General features: G+C 34.5%; 1 protein-coding gene across 5 annotated transcripts in view; it reads right to left on the bottom strand.

Annotated features, from left to right (window-relative positions):
* Window positions 1-2620: 2620 nt before the first annotated feature.
* Window positions 2621-17963, bottom strand: part of CFAP54 (cilia and flagella associated protein 54) — a 113621-nt gene continuing 98278 nt past the window's right edge. For 4 of the 5 annotated variants that reach the window (XM_017804536.1, XM_017804532.1, XM_017804534.1 and 1 more), the window contains 8 exons: window positions 17546-17687; window positions 15236-15436; window positions 13828-14021; window positions 10668-10850; window positions 9212-9318; window positions 8225-8414; window positions 6807-6884; window positions 2621-4319 (listed from right to left, as the gene is read on the bottom strand). In XM_017804536.1, the coding sequence (XP_017660025.1) occupies window positions 4200-4319; window positions 6807-6884; window positions 8225-8414; window positions 9212-9318; window positions 10668-10850; window positions 13828-14021; window positions 15236-15436; window positions 17546-17687 (1215 nt within the window). In that variant the 3' untranslated portion in view covers window positions 2621-4199. The remainder of the gene's footprint in view (window positions 4320-6806; window positions 6885-8224; window positions 8415-9211; window positions 9319-10667; window positions 10851-13827; window positions 14022-15235; window positions 15437-17545; window positions 17688-17963) is intronic. The other variant, XM_017804533.1, reaches the window with a different exon arrangement.

The raw sequence follows: 17963 nt of genomic DNA, 5'->3' as shown, positions 1-17963 counted from the left end.
CTTTAAAATTACTCTTTAAAGCAGTTTTGAAACAGTTGGTATTACTCCACTTGGTAGTGGAATTCTAAGAATGTAACAGAGCTAATTAACACAGTGCACATTGTATGATGATAAAATGTATTCAGTAATTTCATAGGATAGACAGACTAATGACTGTTACCAATAGCTCTGCCATATACTAGCTATCTGATGCCAGCATCCATGGGGAATGAAGCATGATGGCCAAGAAGCAAAGAGCTTTGACTAGGACATTGAAATTTTTTGATGGCTGCTGAAATGTTCTTTTCAACTCTGGATGTCTGGCCAGGAGCTAAACCAGCCCTGTAGGTGCCCTGTGTCTTCACAGAGCTTCACCCTCCACACAGGACTATAGTGCCAGGTCCATCACCACATGGTGATTCCTTTTGTAGCATATTCTGGTTTCTCACTTTGTGACACTGAGATTTTTGGTGTAATTTGCTTCAACATATACTTTTTTTTTCATTGCACATTAAGTAGAATCCTAAATCATGCTGACATGGAAGACAAATGAGAATAATTCTAATTATCTCTGAGGTTTCAAAGTAGAAAATTAAATTGCAGTGGTAAATATTTGACTTCAGCACTTGCCTGTGGACCCTTTCACCCACTCTATTTTAAAGATTAACCTATGCTTCATATTTTCACTTTTCTCATTTGATGATGTACTCAGTATCTTTTAACTCAAAGAAATCTTTGGCAAGCATAAATGGCTCTCTCTGCTGGCTTAATTAGTTCAGCATATTAGCTTGTAATTCCAACAATTAAGTCTAGTTCCATCATTACTCTTTTTAAGAATCTTTCTTCTTGGATTTCATTGAAAATGGATTTGGAAACAAATGACTATGCCTTTTACAGTGCGTCTCAATTGAATAATAGCATAAATTCCCTTTCTCTTTCATTCAAGGATCTGAAAATATTTTCCAAATGTTGATGCAGAAAACTTCAAATCCTTCACTGATGAGGGGATTACTGTTATCTTCAAATAAAGAAACTGAGGCATAGTGAAGCTAATTACTACAATTATTTTCTTAGATTGATGTCATCAAAAAATTAGATAAAAACTTTGGCCAACAAATAATGAGTGTGAATTGGAGCTATAGTGGAATTTAAAAACCAGTCACATACAAATGAATAAATCTGTGTGAAATTACTCATTTCCACATTATAAAATTAATTTAGGCAGACATAATTTCAAGTTGCTATATATTTTTAGGCATGAAACAAATCTTGTGAATGCCTTGAATATACAACTCTATTTCAAGGGAGCAATATAACTTAAAACTATATTGAAACAGTATTTGAAAACTGAAATATTTCAAAATCTATTCAGACCTTTCAATGTTAAGGTCCCTGTTCAATTTCAATTGAAGATCTAACATGTTCTTGATCATGCAATTATTAATTACAGGACCAGAAGCTGGTTTTGTTCACAGAATGCTTCATTCAGTTCACAGAACAGAAAATACCAAATTAATTTAAAAAACCCGAACACCTCTTTTTACTGTTCTTTAGTTCCATATAGGTCCTTCTTGTCCCTAACCCAGGGGCTGTGCCAAAGATAAAATGTCATTCAATTCAGAATCTTTCAATCTGCCCCCACAGTGCTCTTTACTCTCTCTTTCCTTGCCCTGTCCCACAACTTAGCAGATAGGGAAGCACTATCCAGTCCTTTCACAGGTGTAGAATGGAGAAATATTTCAGTTAAAATTTGAGAAGTATTGGTAAAATGCCAGTGGTTCAAAGCTGCCCGTGTGGTAAGTAGCCCTTCGGCATTGTTGTACAGGGCAGATCACAGAGCAGACCTTCCCACAGCAGGAGGGACATCCCTTACACAGTGAAATCAAAGAAGGTGCCTTTCCTCTCTTCCTTTTTTATTTTGGAGACAGTGACACAGACAAGTATTCTACGGAAATTGAGAATGGTGCTGACACAAATTTATTCTGGTTTCACATATTGAAAGCTTTAGTCTGCATTCATTGCTAAGGAAAAAAAAACCCACCCAAAATACTGTAATGCATAAAACAAGAAGCAATTTACTTTGAAATTAACTTTATACTTTTATTCTGTGCAATTACTGGAGATGTTTAGATACAAGCTTCCTCCCTTACAAGCAGATATTAACTAAAGAGTTTAATTATATGCTAAAAGAAAAATGTTTTCTCCAATATTTTCTTCTGAAAGCAGCATTGAATACTTTAGCCTGTGTTTATGAGAATAAAATCTGCTGCTATGGTTACAGTGAGGTCAATGTTTCAACATTATTATTTTATTGTGCTGTGTTAAAGGAGATGGTAGAAAAATATTTTTCTTTCAACAAAAATATCTTAGAAAATATAATGTATTTTAAATGAATACGTAAAGCCTTTTATTTAATATTTCTGTTTCAAGCGTAGGAATTATAACAAGGTCCAGGTAGGCAGCATGAAAAAACACCTTGTCTGTAACAGAATTTCACTTCCATTTTCATCTGATGCTATAGTGTGTTTTACAAATATTAATTGAGCTGCACAAAAGTCTTATGATAATCCTCAAGGTGACCCCGAAGAGAAAAAGAAAGATTTATACTTTTTACAAGGAAAGACTGAACAGCTTTTTTTTTAAAAAAAAGAGAAAAATTAGTAATGTCAATTTTTATCTTTCTTGCTTTTTGAAGCACTGGAGAACAATAAACTCTTGTAATGAAAGAATAATGCTAAAGAGCATCTCCTCCAAACTGGCTGTTAGGCAGTTGAGTTAAATAATCATACTAACTCAGTTTTAAAATTGTCTTGCAAAAATACCTTCCCTATCAATTACTCAGTTTTTGCTTTCTCTTTATCATTGTATCATAATCCTTCTAACTTTCCTACTACCTACAGCATTCCAGAAAAGACGACACAAAAAATAGCACAACTTTTAAAAGCTACATGTAACACAAATACATCCAGTCTTCTTTCTTTTATAGGAATAGAGAAAAATAGCAGAAAACCTCACCCTATTTTTTCCTGTACTGATCACATTGAAGATACTCATCATGCTGAATCTTACCTCTCTCTCCCTCAAAGAAACTTCACTCAACCAGGTAACATTTTTCTGAAAAGTACAAGCCAAGGTAAATCTGCAATTTCCAAAAAGCTCAAAATAGTTTATTGTTTTATCATTGGGCTACAATACAGGGAGAGCCTGACTGAAGTAAAAGGGACTGGCATTTTTCACAGAAAATGAACCCAGGAATGATAACTATTAGTCCTGAATTTTCATGGCAACACTGAAGCATAGCTAGTGATAGAACAAGTCTCACAGGTCTTCTGCCCAAATGTCCTGGTTTTTTTGCTGTTTGTTGTAAGCAAATCAGTGTAACTAGTGAAGGAGTACCTGGCCTTGAGATTTGAGCAAAGCCAAAGGGCCATGAGCACTCTCCTGTGTGCATTGGTCAATTAACTCACTTGTTCATGTCAGGTTCTCCATCTCTAACACTGGACAAGCATATTGCCTCAGGTGGCTGTTGTTACAATTCATTTGTGTTTCTTCAGCATTTTAAAATAATATTTACAGCAACATACATAGAGGTTTAATTAGCTTTTTAGAATTATATAAAAAATGTTCTATATTGTACCATTTTATTCTTTGTACTGGCTTGGGGCGGTTAAGTTATCTGTTGTGAGTTTTTTGTTTTGGTTGTTGTGGTTTGGTTTGTTTTCCAAAAAATGCTTTGAAATTATAAAGACATCTGAATGACCACTTGTACCCTCAACAACCTGAAATGCTAGTTTCCAAATAGATATATAAAAGAACAAACCCAGTAATGATTTTAGGTCCCAAAAAAATTCTCAACCTCATAACTAACACCAACTTTTGATAACTGAAAAATCAACTTAAAAATTGCTGATGAGAATAAAACTTCTGGGAAAAAGGAGTATCTGTTAGCAGGCACTAGAAGGCTACAGACCTATTCAGCTTTTCTAAACAATAAGAAATTATTGAAAAGCTAAAAAATCCTCTTATTAAGGAACTACTTTTTAAACACCTAATTTTCAAAACTATTTAGGTTTAAATATTTAAAAATAAGAGAAAAATAAAAATTATAAAACACATCAGGAGCCAAATCCTGATGTGATTAATAAAGCTATTTCTCTAACATTAGAAATTAAGCCTACATCTATAGCACTCAGCAAATTATTGTTACTGCAAATGAGAATTTAGTGAAGCAGAGAAATAATCCAGTTGAAAAGATTTTCTTCAGTTATTATACATCCACTGGCAGGATCAAACATATCTTCCAAACTTGCTATTGATTGCAAAGTAACATCAAATGGGATCTGGGAAAAAAAAAGGAAAAACTACCAAATTAATAACTTTATTAAGTTTAGAGGTACCAAAAAATACAAATAGCTCCACATTAAAGCCAGATTTCTGACCCACAATCAATAAATAAGTTAGAAATACTTATTGCCTCAGTATAAATTAGTGGTTAATGACATCTCTTGCAGGAAACTAGTAAAAGAGGATTCAAGGGAGAAAATTTCTGTGCACAGTCTTGCTCACAAAGTTTATCCTAATCACCGGTAGAGAAAGTGAAGATACCAGACAAGAGCAGCAAGAATGATTAGTAATTTGGAAGGCTTTTCCTAAAATGAGAAGCTGAAAGAGTTGAGCTAACTGTAAAAGGTGAAACAGAGTGCAATGAAAAACTGGTTTGTGCGTCCACTGAACATGGAGAACTATTTAGCTGTTTTAGATATCAATGGAAAAACAATTAAAGGAAGATAACTTGGAGTAGGCTACCTAGGGAGGTTAATTTTTAATGAAATTCTTTTATTTATAAATTTACTTCTAACATTTAAGATTGCAACTTCCAAATACTATACTTTGTCTCCCTCAAGGACATAGCTATTCATTAAATAGCATTGAAAACAAGCAGGCTGATCAATTTTTATTCTTAAAACAGTTTTGTCATTTTAAATGAATAATTCAATAAAAATGCACTTTTTCCATTTATAAATATAATCCAGGGCTGAATCAAAAGCACCATAAGACACAAGAACAGAAATAAGAGAATCAAAGAAGAGAAGGTGAAACATGACAGGAGTTAAAGTGTGACAGCTCAGACAGTAAGAAAACAAATACCACAAATTAGAACTGACTTTGTCCAATTAATTCACCAAAAGATGAGCAATAAAAAACTATGTGGTGGGAGAATGGTGTAAAACTACATATAAGCAATGTATCTGCTGCCTTCTCCTGAATGCTTGAAAACAAAGGGAATGTACTGATCCATGGTATACTTAGTCCCACTCCGAGCTTTCTGTCTCTAGCTGAGGTAATGCCTGCATACAACTTATCTGAAAGTTTGGAAATACTGCTTTGAAGTATGCTATCCATAATGAAGGGCTGAACAGCCTACAGGTTCCAATGACTTCAGGGAAGAATGAAGATACTCAGCATCTTGAAGGATTAGGCTTCAGCTGCTCAACCAAAACTGCCATATTTAAAAGCATCTTAGTTTGAAGTCTTTATTTGAAACTTTGTGATGAAAAGCCCATTGTTCCACCTATTGAAACGTTTTAGCTTGGGGAATTTAGCGAGAATAAAACAGAGCAGTAAACATCACATTCTTGCTGGAAGAACACCACTAAATCTGCTCCTTCATTTCCATCATAGACCCACAAATAGAAGCAGGCAAAGTCAAAGGAACTCACAAGAATTTAAAACAGTTCCAGGAGGTTTCCATGATTCTATGAAAGCTTGGCTGTATCTTTCCCTAGGTATCTCTCAGCTCTCTCTACCATGGATGATATTTCAGTGGGACTCTGAAAAGTGCAGCTTTGCAAAATGAATGTGTGTGTATCCTGATGCATTGATAAAGCCAGACTGAGTGATATGAAGGTCTGAGAGTCATTTGAGAGAGAACTTCGGGAGGGGTAACAAGGGGTGGCAAGAATGGTGCAGTATGTATAGAAGGGAAGTACGGACCCTTAGGTACCGGACTGCAGGACGCACAGCACAGCGTTACAGACTCTCTCTTCTGCAATAGGCTACAAGCCCAACTGGTCTCACATAAAACTCAGGGTCTTCTTCTGGTAGGAAGAACTACCTGGCTGGAAGTCTATCATTATCATTATCATTATCATTCCATTGTGAACAATTAAAGGTAAGATATTTGAGGATTAGTTGAAGGAGTGATAGGTTACAGTGAATTCCAAAATCTTCCTTGGAGTCCCTTGAGGCCTGGCAGCTGTGGTGCTTTCCTGATCTCCCTACGGTGGCTGAGAACACTGAACCACACTGCTGCTCGCTATAGGCAGTTCCCATAATCACCTCTGGGATACTGACTACAGCTGGGTAACAAAATGAATGCAACAGGCTGGACAAAAAAATGGCATGCTAGCTCTCAGAACATGTCATGGGCAAGGCAGAGAAAGCTAAAGAAAATAGAATGAAAGCTTGAATAACTGCAAAAATGCAAGGATGGAAGGAAATTGATTTGGCAATTGCATCATGGAAATTCACTGGAGTCTGTGTAAACAATGACCAGAGAATGGTGGACAACCTATGTTAACCATTGTAAGCAAGATTCACTTTTAATACATTTTTGTATGGATGAAAAGGTGATTCTAATGAACAGTAAAGATATTCATAGTTTGTAATCATGCACATTTGTATTTAAAAATAAAACCCAAACGAAAGCCCAAAAATGTATGAGAAAAAATGGGGGGATACTTAGGGGTATAATTCATGTTCCAGTTTAACTAAACAATTGTTTTATTGTAGAGAACAGATTTTTACTCTTAATAAGAACAGCATACCTCTGTTAATGGTGAGGACATGGCTGGAACAACAGACAGCAATGCTTTGACTTCAGATAAACACCTTTTAGCCATTTCCTAATGGTATAAAATAAGAAAAAACTAATGCTGTACTATCAGTCTCCTCCAGTAAGCTAACAGATGGCTCAGCCTTACAAAATTTTTCAGAACATTAAAGTTTTAGGTTATTCTAATTGAATTCACAGCAAAATAAACTTTAGCTGATGAAAACAAATTTTCTGCAACACAACTAGTTGTGTTTGCTGCACAAACACAAGTGCCCAAACTTTGTAGTTTCTACTGAGGCAAAATTGCCCCTGGTTCAGGTTTTAAATCCAGTGACTGAGCATACTTTTGCTACGTGTTTACTGAAGACATTATAAACAAACACCTTGACAAGATTATATTTATATATGTATAATGCATGACATGTTAATCTTATTAGTATTCTAAATATTGTTTTTCCAATTACTGACATATATTAATGAAAGTTTGAGCAAACCCCTTCAGGTAATCAGAAACACCCACTAAAGGACAGCTCTGTCTACCCTCCCGAGAACTATGATTGGCCAAAATACCATTTGTTCTCCAAGCTGGGCAAAATACAGCCTCATAATAATGGTACAGTGCACAACTGTCACTGTTTCACAGCATCCATCACACAAAGTGACAGCCTCTACATCATTAATCATTTCATATAATAGATATAAAGAGAGTCCTGTCACATGATAAATGTCTCCCACTTTGAAAATAAACGTCTATTTTGCCTTGGCATTTATCAAGCAGCAGTTATGCTGTGGCAACATTCTATTCCAATGACATTATCTCAAACAGACCATATGGAAAATTTTGAAATTACCTTTTTTGTGTGTGTATGTGGGGAGAGTTATTTGCTTATGGACCATATTAAGCTTTGCTAATAAAAAGAAAAGAGGAAGGTGGCATAGAGAAAATGAAAATAAATTCACTGTCAGTTTTAGTCCTCTCTTAATAACATTATTAGAAGGTTCTTATTTCAGAAACCACCACTGCCCATTTTGCATTGAAGATGTTTAATTGATTTTTAAAAAGCACTTTCAGGTTGATCGCCTTGCTGATTTAACACAGAGCCAAGCCTTTTCTGATGTAGATTACTGTAAATTAGGCACCAGTTTCCAAATCTATGTACCTGAAGATGTAGCCTTTATTTTCAAGTGAAAGGTGAGAAAATGCTGGTTTTTTTGTAAAGTGACAAGCAATATATAAGGAAGACAGAAAGTTAAATATTAAATTAAGAATGAAAGTATTTCAACATTTCTTGAAAGGGGTGAGTGAAACTTAATGTCTGTCTTTATGCCTGCCTTCCAAGTTACCTGTCATTTATTTCCCCAAAACAGACATTTTAAATAAAGCCAGAAATATTTAAGAGCAGAACTTACTTCTGTTTTTTCATCAAGATGCACTTTTGCAACACTCATTTGGGGGTTTTTTGAAGGACTTATCTTCAAAGTTTCACTCTGTTCAAGAAAACCTGTAGATTCTACAGCTGACAACAAACTTTTAGAACTTTGCATCGATATTTCAACTTGCTCCTTCAGATTAGACAGTTTCTTCCTTAAAGAAATAATTCTGAAAGAAAACAAGGTTTTTTCATTATTGCTGTTATAAAACAACAATATTTGTTGTTTTCAGTTTATAATTAAGCTGACCTTGCTTTTATCACATATTGATTAGGTTCTACATTTTCTTTCATTTCAGAACTGATCTCATAATTTTACAAAAATAAGTTTTTCATTAAAGAAAGTGGAGATATGGAATGCATTAACTTTTTACATTAAAAATTATAAGAAGTATTATTTTAGGAACACCTAAGAAGTTTTTTTCATCCAACCAGTACAAGAGCGGCAGAGGCCGCAACTCTTCTTGGCCTGTTATTCCTTCCCTTCCACCTGCTCAGTAGTCCCAAAAATTTTGAGGCTAGATGAATGACATGGAAGAAGTAATGAAAAATGCCACACGAAGTAAAATTAAGGGCTGCATCTGGGGCTACAACTGAGAAAAATCGTTGCACACTTAGAGTTGTAATATGAGGTGGAGAAACTACTTGATCCAGTGAGAGAGTGAGAGTAAGTGCTGGGACTGCTTCTTAGATCTGCTATGTTGCTATGCTAGTGTATATAATTAGCACCTATTACTCAGTTCTTTAAGAATCAAAACTAACATGCTAATGCATTGAAAAAGCATTTGTTTGGATGGGTTTAACATTTTATACAACATCTTACAGTTTTTATAGTGAAAAGCAAAAATGTATGCTTTTAAAGATTTATAGCACTTTGATATTTTGTACTTTATTTTCTCTCATCCTAAATGGTTGACTGATCTTTAATACAGCATGAAATAACAGGATAAAGTCAGTGATTATTTACCTAGCCAATGGAACCCACAAGTGGCCTGAAAACACAGACGTTGAACTGAAAATCTTGATGTTGCTAATCTTGACAGGCTGCGTATTATAAGCATAAAGCAGCAAAACCTGTAAAAAAGAAGGAATGGCTAAGGTGTCATGCAATATGGTATAGAAGACCTGAGCTATTTCAGTGATACAAGATTATAATAAATATCAAATACAGTGTATCGATGAAATTGTAGATAACTGACCTTTAAAAACGAGGGGAGTGTGACCTCATATGAATTTGTGCTATACTCAGTTTTTATAGGCCTAAAAGCAATATAATTATTAATATAATTTCTGTGGGTTTGAAAATTAGTGATACCCCATAGAGTCATCATCAAAATCCCACTGTTGTCCTGGTCAATCAGTCCCACTGACACTCATGTCCAAAGTTCCAACTGAAGTTAGGCTGAACAGAGAGCTTTTACTGCATTTCCAAAGGCCCTATGTAATTAGCTAAATTTCCTATACGGCCTTGTGCATGGCTGTCATCATACCAGGTTTAAGTCCATGAAGTGTGCATAACTCACCAATCTAATAAAGCTGCATCAGTATAAGAAAATTAAACAGAATGTTCTCATCTTTCACTGCAATAGTTTGCTAGTATGATTGAAAATATGCTTCCTAGTGGTAGCTGAATATTTTGACTATATGGAGAATGACAAGAGTATGGCATTTGTGTATTAGGTGTTCTGAAGAGTTGTCTCTTGACCTCTACTAACCTGTATGGCCATGCTAAAGTAACCTGCAAAACTATATTAAGAAGTACATTATTTGCATTAACTCCACAGAGCATCTATAGCTTACTAATAGTGTTAAAAGGGTCTAATAGAAATTCAGACACTGATCTGCTATGCCAAAAAGTTTGGAGATCATGGATTTCTATTGCAGAAGCAGAAATTTTACCTACACATTGTTCCCTTGTTTAAAAATAAAACAAATTCCACGTCCTAGTCTCTTGCTTTCCTGCAGCCCTTCCATCTCTTTTATCTTTCATGTTTAGCCTGATCCTTGAGGAAAATGAGGTTTACAAAATCCCATTTTCCTTGTAAAAATATATAGTTCCTTTTCCAACAGCTTCCCATCAAACTATTATTTGACTGTATCAGTCAGCTCTAACCAAACTTAACAGAGTGGGGATCTTAAAGACATCAGGGATCTGCAACAGGCATGAATACAACATGGCCTGGAAGCTCTATATGCTAAACAAAGTATTTTTTTTGGCCTGCAAACAAAAAACTGTCAGGACATTCTGTTTTCCTGCAGAGCAGGTTTGAGGCACAGTAAATATATAGCTCCCTGCTGTCCAGCTTGCCTACCAGGATATGTATAATTCAATTAAAAAGCTGATCAGTCGTAACATAAATATTCATTGGAAATGAGATTTAATTTGTTCCAATACCTAAGGAACTGCTTTGCCCTAGTTATACCTTAGTTTCTGTATCATTTGATGGCTTTGCCATAGAAGAAATGTACCACTGAATGTTAATTTCCTTATTTGAAGCATTTGCTGCCCTACTCTCAATCTGACTGTCTTCTGCGATGACAGAAACTGGAGAAGCTATCCTCACATGTGACACTTCTGATGTCGTTTCTGTAACTTCAAGAGAAATCTGAAACACAAAAATTTAAATTATATTTTCTCTAGTGAAACATGCAAAATCTCTTATAATGTAGTATCTTCTAGAATTGGTATGGCTTTCACTCCTGCACAAATATATGCTCATTTAAATAAATGGGTGGTTTTAAAAGGTGTCCATTTCACCAAGTTAAGGCTTTTCAAAGCTCACGCAATGAGACATTTCTAAAGGCAATGCAAAGCATCTTTGGGCTGGCTTAGAGAACCCACAGTAATAATGATTGTTGCCTTTGACTTAGAATCATCGTGGCATTATGTTTTTTGCCCAAATCTATTATTTGATATGCTGATCTTACAAAATATGCTGCTGCAAAAGTAATCTGTCAGCTATATATTGGTAATTAAAATAGCATTCTGAATGTTAGAATAATGCTTTATTTATGTTTACCTATCTGTTTTCTCATTATCTGTGCAACTAACAAAGGGTGATACCTGCTGAAAGTTCCATCACTTAATTTCTGAGAATTCATTGTATTTAATAAAATACATAGAGAACATTAGCAGGCCATTCATCAAATAGTTACTGTTGGCTGTATTTACCAGGGAAGTAATGGAGGAAAACTGTCAACCAACATTCATTCATGAACAAAAGCTTTCTTAAAATTTGTGAAACATTTGATTTAAAGGCTGAACAGCACCACACCATCTCTACTTTTTAGAGTGTTACGCAGCTATGCAAAGACAAAGAACAGCAGCCAAACAATGGCATTTTGTGGGAATATGGAAGCTATTTGAAAAGGTCCTCAGTGTCTCCATCATTGATTCCAAAATGTGGATACTGAAAACAGCTGCCTGGGAAGTTAGTTGTTTTCAAATTTTGAATGTTCATTGCTGAAAAAAAGGAAGATTTTTACACACTTTATTTTCAGAAGATACAGCTCGTGACCAATATAGGGCAGTAAATGCAAGTGAGCAGAAGACGGATTTTTCACAATACCTTTATCTTACGTCATAAAGCCACTTAACATCTCACATCAAAATTTAGTAGAAGGGAAGATAAAGCTGAATCCATGCGTGGGAAGTCATGCGTTTGAGTACATGGATATGCCTTCAGTAGGCAGTGATAACTTTGGCCATAACCCATGGTATGCCATGAGATGTGCATGGATGACCCGCCTACTACAACCATCATTTACATAGTTCAGGAATGAAACACCCACTATCCTGCTAGCCTGGAGTGTAAACAAAATTAGGAGAAAACATATATGGAGGTGGGAACAACCTAATTTATGCTGTGCCCCTGAACTAGACCTCTTAAAATTCCCTTTTATGCTATATATTTATTTCTAAAATGTGTGCTGTGTTTCCTTTTTTGCTGAACTGCATCTTTTGGTTTTTACATCATATTGAATCTTTTTGAGAGAGGATATTACAACTGCTCTTGACAAACTGGAGCATTGCTGAATTACATACATAAATATTTGTCTGTTCAACTTTCTCAAAAACCTGAAAACAACGAATTATCTTAGTTAAATGTTTCCAGTCCTACAGACTATCATGGAGTGGAATAAAAAACAGGACAGAGAATTTTAATTAGACTTAATGTAATTTGGATTCTTTGTTCAGCAGACCTGAAAAAAACTTCAAGAATAAAAAAGAGAATTACAAAGACACATTTAAGTGAACATAAAAATAATTCTTTAAAAAACTATATCTTTTTGTGCTGTTAAAAATCCCAGTACTAAATTACATTTTTAAAATAACTTATACAGCCTTCTGAATAGTAAAGGATTCTAAAAATGTTGTGATAAAATCAATGAAGCTTAGAATTAAAAAAAGTAAGAGCTTTATGCTTGTTAGCTGTCTACAATAGCGAAGCTAACACATGATTATGCAGCTTGCACCCGTCACGAACATGACAGTGAGCTCAGAAGCTTATTATTCCATGACACTGTAATACTAATTATGTCAAAAAAAGAACAGACAGAGTAAAATAATTTTTGATATATGATGGCTGTTATAAATGTCACATACCATATATTTACAATTTATTCAGTGGCACAGTCAGCTCTTTGTTGGGAAATGAGTAATGATATGCTGTCCAACACTGCAGAAAGTTCACCAACTCTAGAAGAGCTATCACAAAAGTATTTTTATTCATTTTTATAAGATACCAAGTTCTCCATCCTGAAGGCTCCCCTGTCTCCATCTAATACTGAACATAATAGATAAAAAATAAGCCACAGAGAGTGACCTTTCAGTTTAATTTTTTAGTGTTAGGATAATTATTGATTTGAGAAGTGGGATGGAGAAACTTTGAAGACAATTATTTTTACACTGGACAAACTTCATTCAATGTTCAATACATGTGCTATGGCCAGCATAGACTCCAGAATTCCAATTCAGGTTTTATCTGAGTAATATATTCTGAGTTGCCTACCTTTTAAAGCTCAAATAGGTTGTTCACAAGCCAGAGATCTAAAAAGGTTGATTTTCTAGCTGGATGATAGCAAGTGAAAAAAATTGGCACACAAGGCCTTCAACAAATTTTGAGAAAATATAACATATATTTTTGAAAATCATGTTTTCATTATAGACCAAATTAACACTATAGAGACTTGTACATATAAATTACAAAACAAACATCAGGACATTTTTGGTTTGAAACATGGAGACCTACAAGATTTAAAGCCTCGGTCCTACTAAGAGGAGCCAACTTAATTAACTAATAAAAAAATATCTTTTTAAATATCATTCTGCCTAATCTTCTAGGGTTTAAATACACTGACTGTGGGATCGAGATCATTTTTGCAGGAATGAATAACACATGGATATTTGCATTTGTTAACTCAGTACTTCGCTGCTTGCACAGGATTTTGGTTTTGTACTGATCCTCTGCATAATGGATTTCATTTTTCTCTAGTGCTTCCAGAAATATCACCATTGGAACTATCAATTCTCAATGAAATACCAATATTATGTTTTTGGAACATCAAAAAGAACAGAAGTACCTCTGAAGAATCAGCTGGCCTACTGAGTGGCAATTCTATGTCATGTAGCTCTTCTGGAAAATTTTCAAGACAACATATTGAATATTCAAACAAATTTTCTTTAAGAAAGGAATGCATTTCTGCTATGCGTAGAACAATTCCTGTGTCAGAAACAAAACTAAGGTGTCCATCTCTTGCAGAAAGTGATCCAGGTCCTGAGTTTGAAAAGAGATGTTTTTATTACATCATTATTTGCCATTAAAATGTAAAGTTTCTACAGCTAATCTATACTCATAACTTTTGAAAATAAACTATGTAAACAGATTCAATATGAAAGAAATGGATTTCCAACAATTATACTGATTGTCCTTAAATATTATTACCTTATGCTATTTGTATTGTAATTTGTCACCCGTGATCTGATAATGAAACAAGCTCTGTCTGGACATTACAAAGTAGCATAAAACGGAAGGTGCAATTTTGAAGTTTAGGTACTTAAATTCAGATGTGTAAGCACAAGTATGTTCAGAAGGTATCTAAGTACCCACCAGAATAAATGCATATTTATTCAATACAGTCAAAATAAGCTTTAAGGACTTTCAAGACCCCAGTTTAGACAACTAGAGGCTGATCAGCTGAGTTGCTCCCTAGGCAAGCTGAAATATATATGCACATTTTGACACTTACTGTCCTTATAGTTCCGTGGTGAGCCAGAATACTTTCCCTTCACTTGGTGCTGCAAGTTAAAAACCCATCCCTCTCTAAAATTATTATTTTCACAGTTGCTAGGTTTCTCTCTAAGCAGAACCTACATGTACACTCTAATTTTGTTCTCACCTATCAGGTCATCACTTGTATATCCAGAAGCTGGCCATCACATGTAGATGCATAGTATTAGGGCCTTGTAATTAATGAATTCTTTGTTTGAAAGGTCTTATCTATTACCATCTTCTGTTTATAGCGAAATAACCCAAGTACGTAGATCACATCTGGGGTTTTAGTAAAAACACATTCAATCATGCTCAGCCTTCCCAGCTACACTAGACTCAGTTCTCAAAAACAGTACGTCAAACTGAACAGATTTATTTCTGATGGGATTTAAGTTTGATGTATCTAGAACTAAAAACAATATCAATTATGAATTTTTTTAAAATGCTTCAGATATAGTAATAAAAATTAAGTTTTGAGGGGGCTTTCCTGGTTTTGTGAAGGCTTATGAATACCTATGTAGAAAAGTAGTAATATCTTCACTTAAAGCACTTGTAATCTGACATAAATCTTGATTTCAGTGAAGATTTTTTTGCAATTAGAGAATTTAAAGGAAATCAAAATTAGGCTATTTCAGATAGCCTTTGAATCTGACTCTGTTGGCCCTCAAGAACAGTATCTCACCAATGGCAGTTTTCTAGAAGAAAATAAAAATACATACCAAATTGAAGGTTTGTATTAGAAAGCCTTTTTAAATAACTGTGGTAGCGAATTAAGTGAACCCATGTTATCGCATCTTTCTTCTCACTGGCCTTGATGGCAAGACTTTCTGTTCCTTCACTTTCGCTCTGCTTGTCTTCTGTGATTTGAATGTTTTCAGTAGAAGATGCTTTGGGACTTTCAGAGACAACATTGTATCCATCTGCAAATCCAACAAGAATTCAGGAACACACATTAAGTGGTTGGAATTCCAAAGCTATTTCTGCATTGTGTTTGAATCTGTAACTTGTGAACTTGGTTATGTTTTTCATATAAGGAAAATTCTTTCTATTCTACTTTAATATTAGTGGAAAAATTAAAGAAATTTTTCTCAGATCATGGTCAGGAACCTGACTGGTTCTTGCAAGAAATTAAAAGGAGTAGACAGCAAGGTGCTTTCTCTCTCTCTGAATTTGCATATAAACCCATTCTTTCTACACACAGTTCGATAAAAGACATTTACAAAATGGAAACAATGCAAGGTGTCATCACTCACAACAGTTGAACTTCCCAGTTATACTGACCTGAACTCAGTACACTTACGTATTCTGAAATGTTTATTGTTAGCTTCAATCCAGTCCCTTTTAGATATTAAGCACATTTTCCACTAAATGTGTTCTTGATTGTGGAATAAAACAAAAAAATAATATTTTCTTTGGGCTACCTTAAAGTCATACTTATCCAAAAAGAGGAAAAAAATACCAGTACAAGTATCACTATATCACTGCTTATATTCAATATTTTTTTTCTCTGTATTAGTACATGGCTCTCTCAAAAGCATACAAAATTCTCCTGCTGTTTCTCACTCCAAACTGAACAAACATTATGTTATAGTAATTCCGAATAGTAAACTTCTAGAAAATAATTATGAGTGCTTGTATAAAATCTGAATGTCTCTATTATTCCTGACATTTCACTGTCAATTCCAAAAGTTAAAATGGCCACATTGTTTATAAATGAAAACTTAAACAATGTGTTTCACATAGGGTTTTACAGAAAATATTTAGGGTGCTATGCTGATAATTTCCATTTTAATTTACCTTTTTATATTTTAGCCTACTATTGCTTTTCTACATTTTCTATTCTTCTTTGTGTTGGCTAACAGACCTATCAGGAGAAACACCTGCTGCATTTGGTAAAAGAAGAAATTATCTGTAATTATAAGCAAATAGAGCTACTACAAAACAATCAGATTGATGGGAAGTCTTAGCATACAACACTTGTTTTCATAAACCAATCAAAACACATATGTTTAAACACTGTACAGTAAGCAGACATTGCTCAGCTTTGCCAGCAGCTATCAGGCAGAGAAATTCAGCCTTTGTCAGTCACTTGGAATGATTGAAAATAAGCCACTGAACAAAAATTTTATCACTAAGTTAACAGTTCCTGGTTTAAAAATAAATATGGATATTTTGCCTTAGCGTTTATATAACATCTAGCAATCATTATTCCAGTATTCCTAGTTTCACTGTTTGGTTTTTTTTTAAATCAAAAACTTCCATTTCATCATCTCCATTAGCTGAAAAATAAATGCAGAAGTTGGAGATAAACCGGGCAAAGTTCTACCAAGCTAATGGAAGCATCTCAATGATAATCCATTGGACTGAAAAGACAGTGAAAATTATACTGACTTTCACTTTTAGAATAGAGTACCCAGGCAGATGACTTTGCAAGAGTTTGGGCTTGTTGGTTTTAGTGGGCTTTGTTGGTTTTGGGTTTGGGTTTTTTTGTGGTGGGATGATGATGCAGGGAGAGACAAGCTATTCAACACCAACATCTCTTTGCAAAATCAAGAGTAAAACTGAAAATCTCCAAGGAAAGCTAATATACCTAGGGAAAAAAAATCAGTTATAAGTCAGTGATTGAAGAGAAAAAGCAGTGATGACTGATGGGGGGGGCCAAGACTTACTTTAGAAGTCTGGGGAAGTCCTGTAACAAAGGAGCACCTGTTTTTACAAAATTATGGTAGTATGTGCATTCTGTCTTTCTGAGCCACAGTATGCAAACAACGAATTTTTCTTAACATATTGAGCACATGCACAGGCTGATATTTGAAGACCCATTAAGTTTCTACTTAATATTTTGTACTGCTATGCAGGATGAGGATTTTGCACTGCTATGCAGGATGAGGATTTTGCTTTTACTTTCCAAAATTGATTCATAATTTTTCAAAAATTAAAATTAGATATTAAATGTATTCCTAGATTACATGGCATATATAGCTTATTAGTTATTTAATGTTCTGATATTACTAGGTATAAAGGAATACCACATAAGAAATCTCTGTATGAAGAAAGAAGATCCATAGAAGCAAATTCCGGGATTTTCTGTTGCACTTCATCCTTCATGCTGTGTTCTTTAACGCTCTTCATTCCAATTAATAGCTGAGAAGCAAGCACAGCTTCACTGACCTAAGAATAATATTTATTTTATTCAGAACCAGTTCACTATGATATTTATATAGATTTAAAAATATTAGAGTACCAAATGATGAAAAAATTAATTATTAAACATACCATATTTTTTAAAGTCAGGAAAATATTTTATTTCTTTTTGACATATGGTACACATTATACTTAAATAAATCATTACTGCTGACAGCCTAATTACTACATAAGTGATTTCAAACCAGATATCCTCATCTGGATGCCACTGGTGTCTACCAACATGTCAAACACATGTGCACA

This window comes from Lepidothrix coronata, unplaced genomic scaffold, assembly GCF_001604755.1.
Source record: "Lepidothrix coronata isolate B3197 unplaced genomic scaffold, Lepidothrix_coronata-1.0 Scaffold9, whole genome shotgun sequence".
Classification (NCBI taxonomy): domain Eukaryota; kingdom Metazoa; phylum Chordata; class Aves; order Passeriformes; family Pipridae; genus Lepidothrix; species Lepidothrix coronata.
The sequence above is the reverse complement of the archived record's forward strand: the minus strand, read 5'-3'. Positions and strand labels throughout refer to the sequence as shown.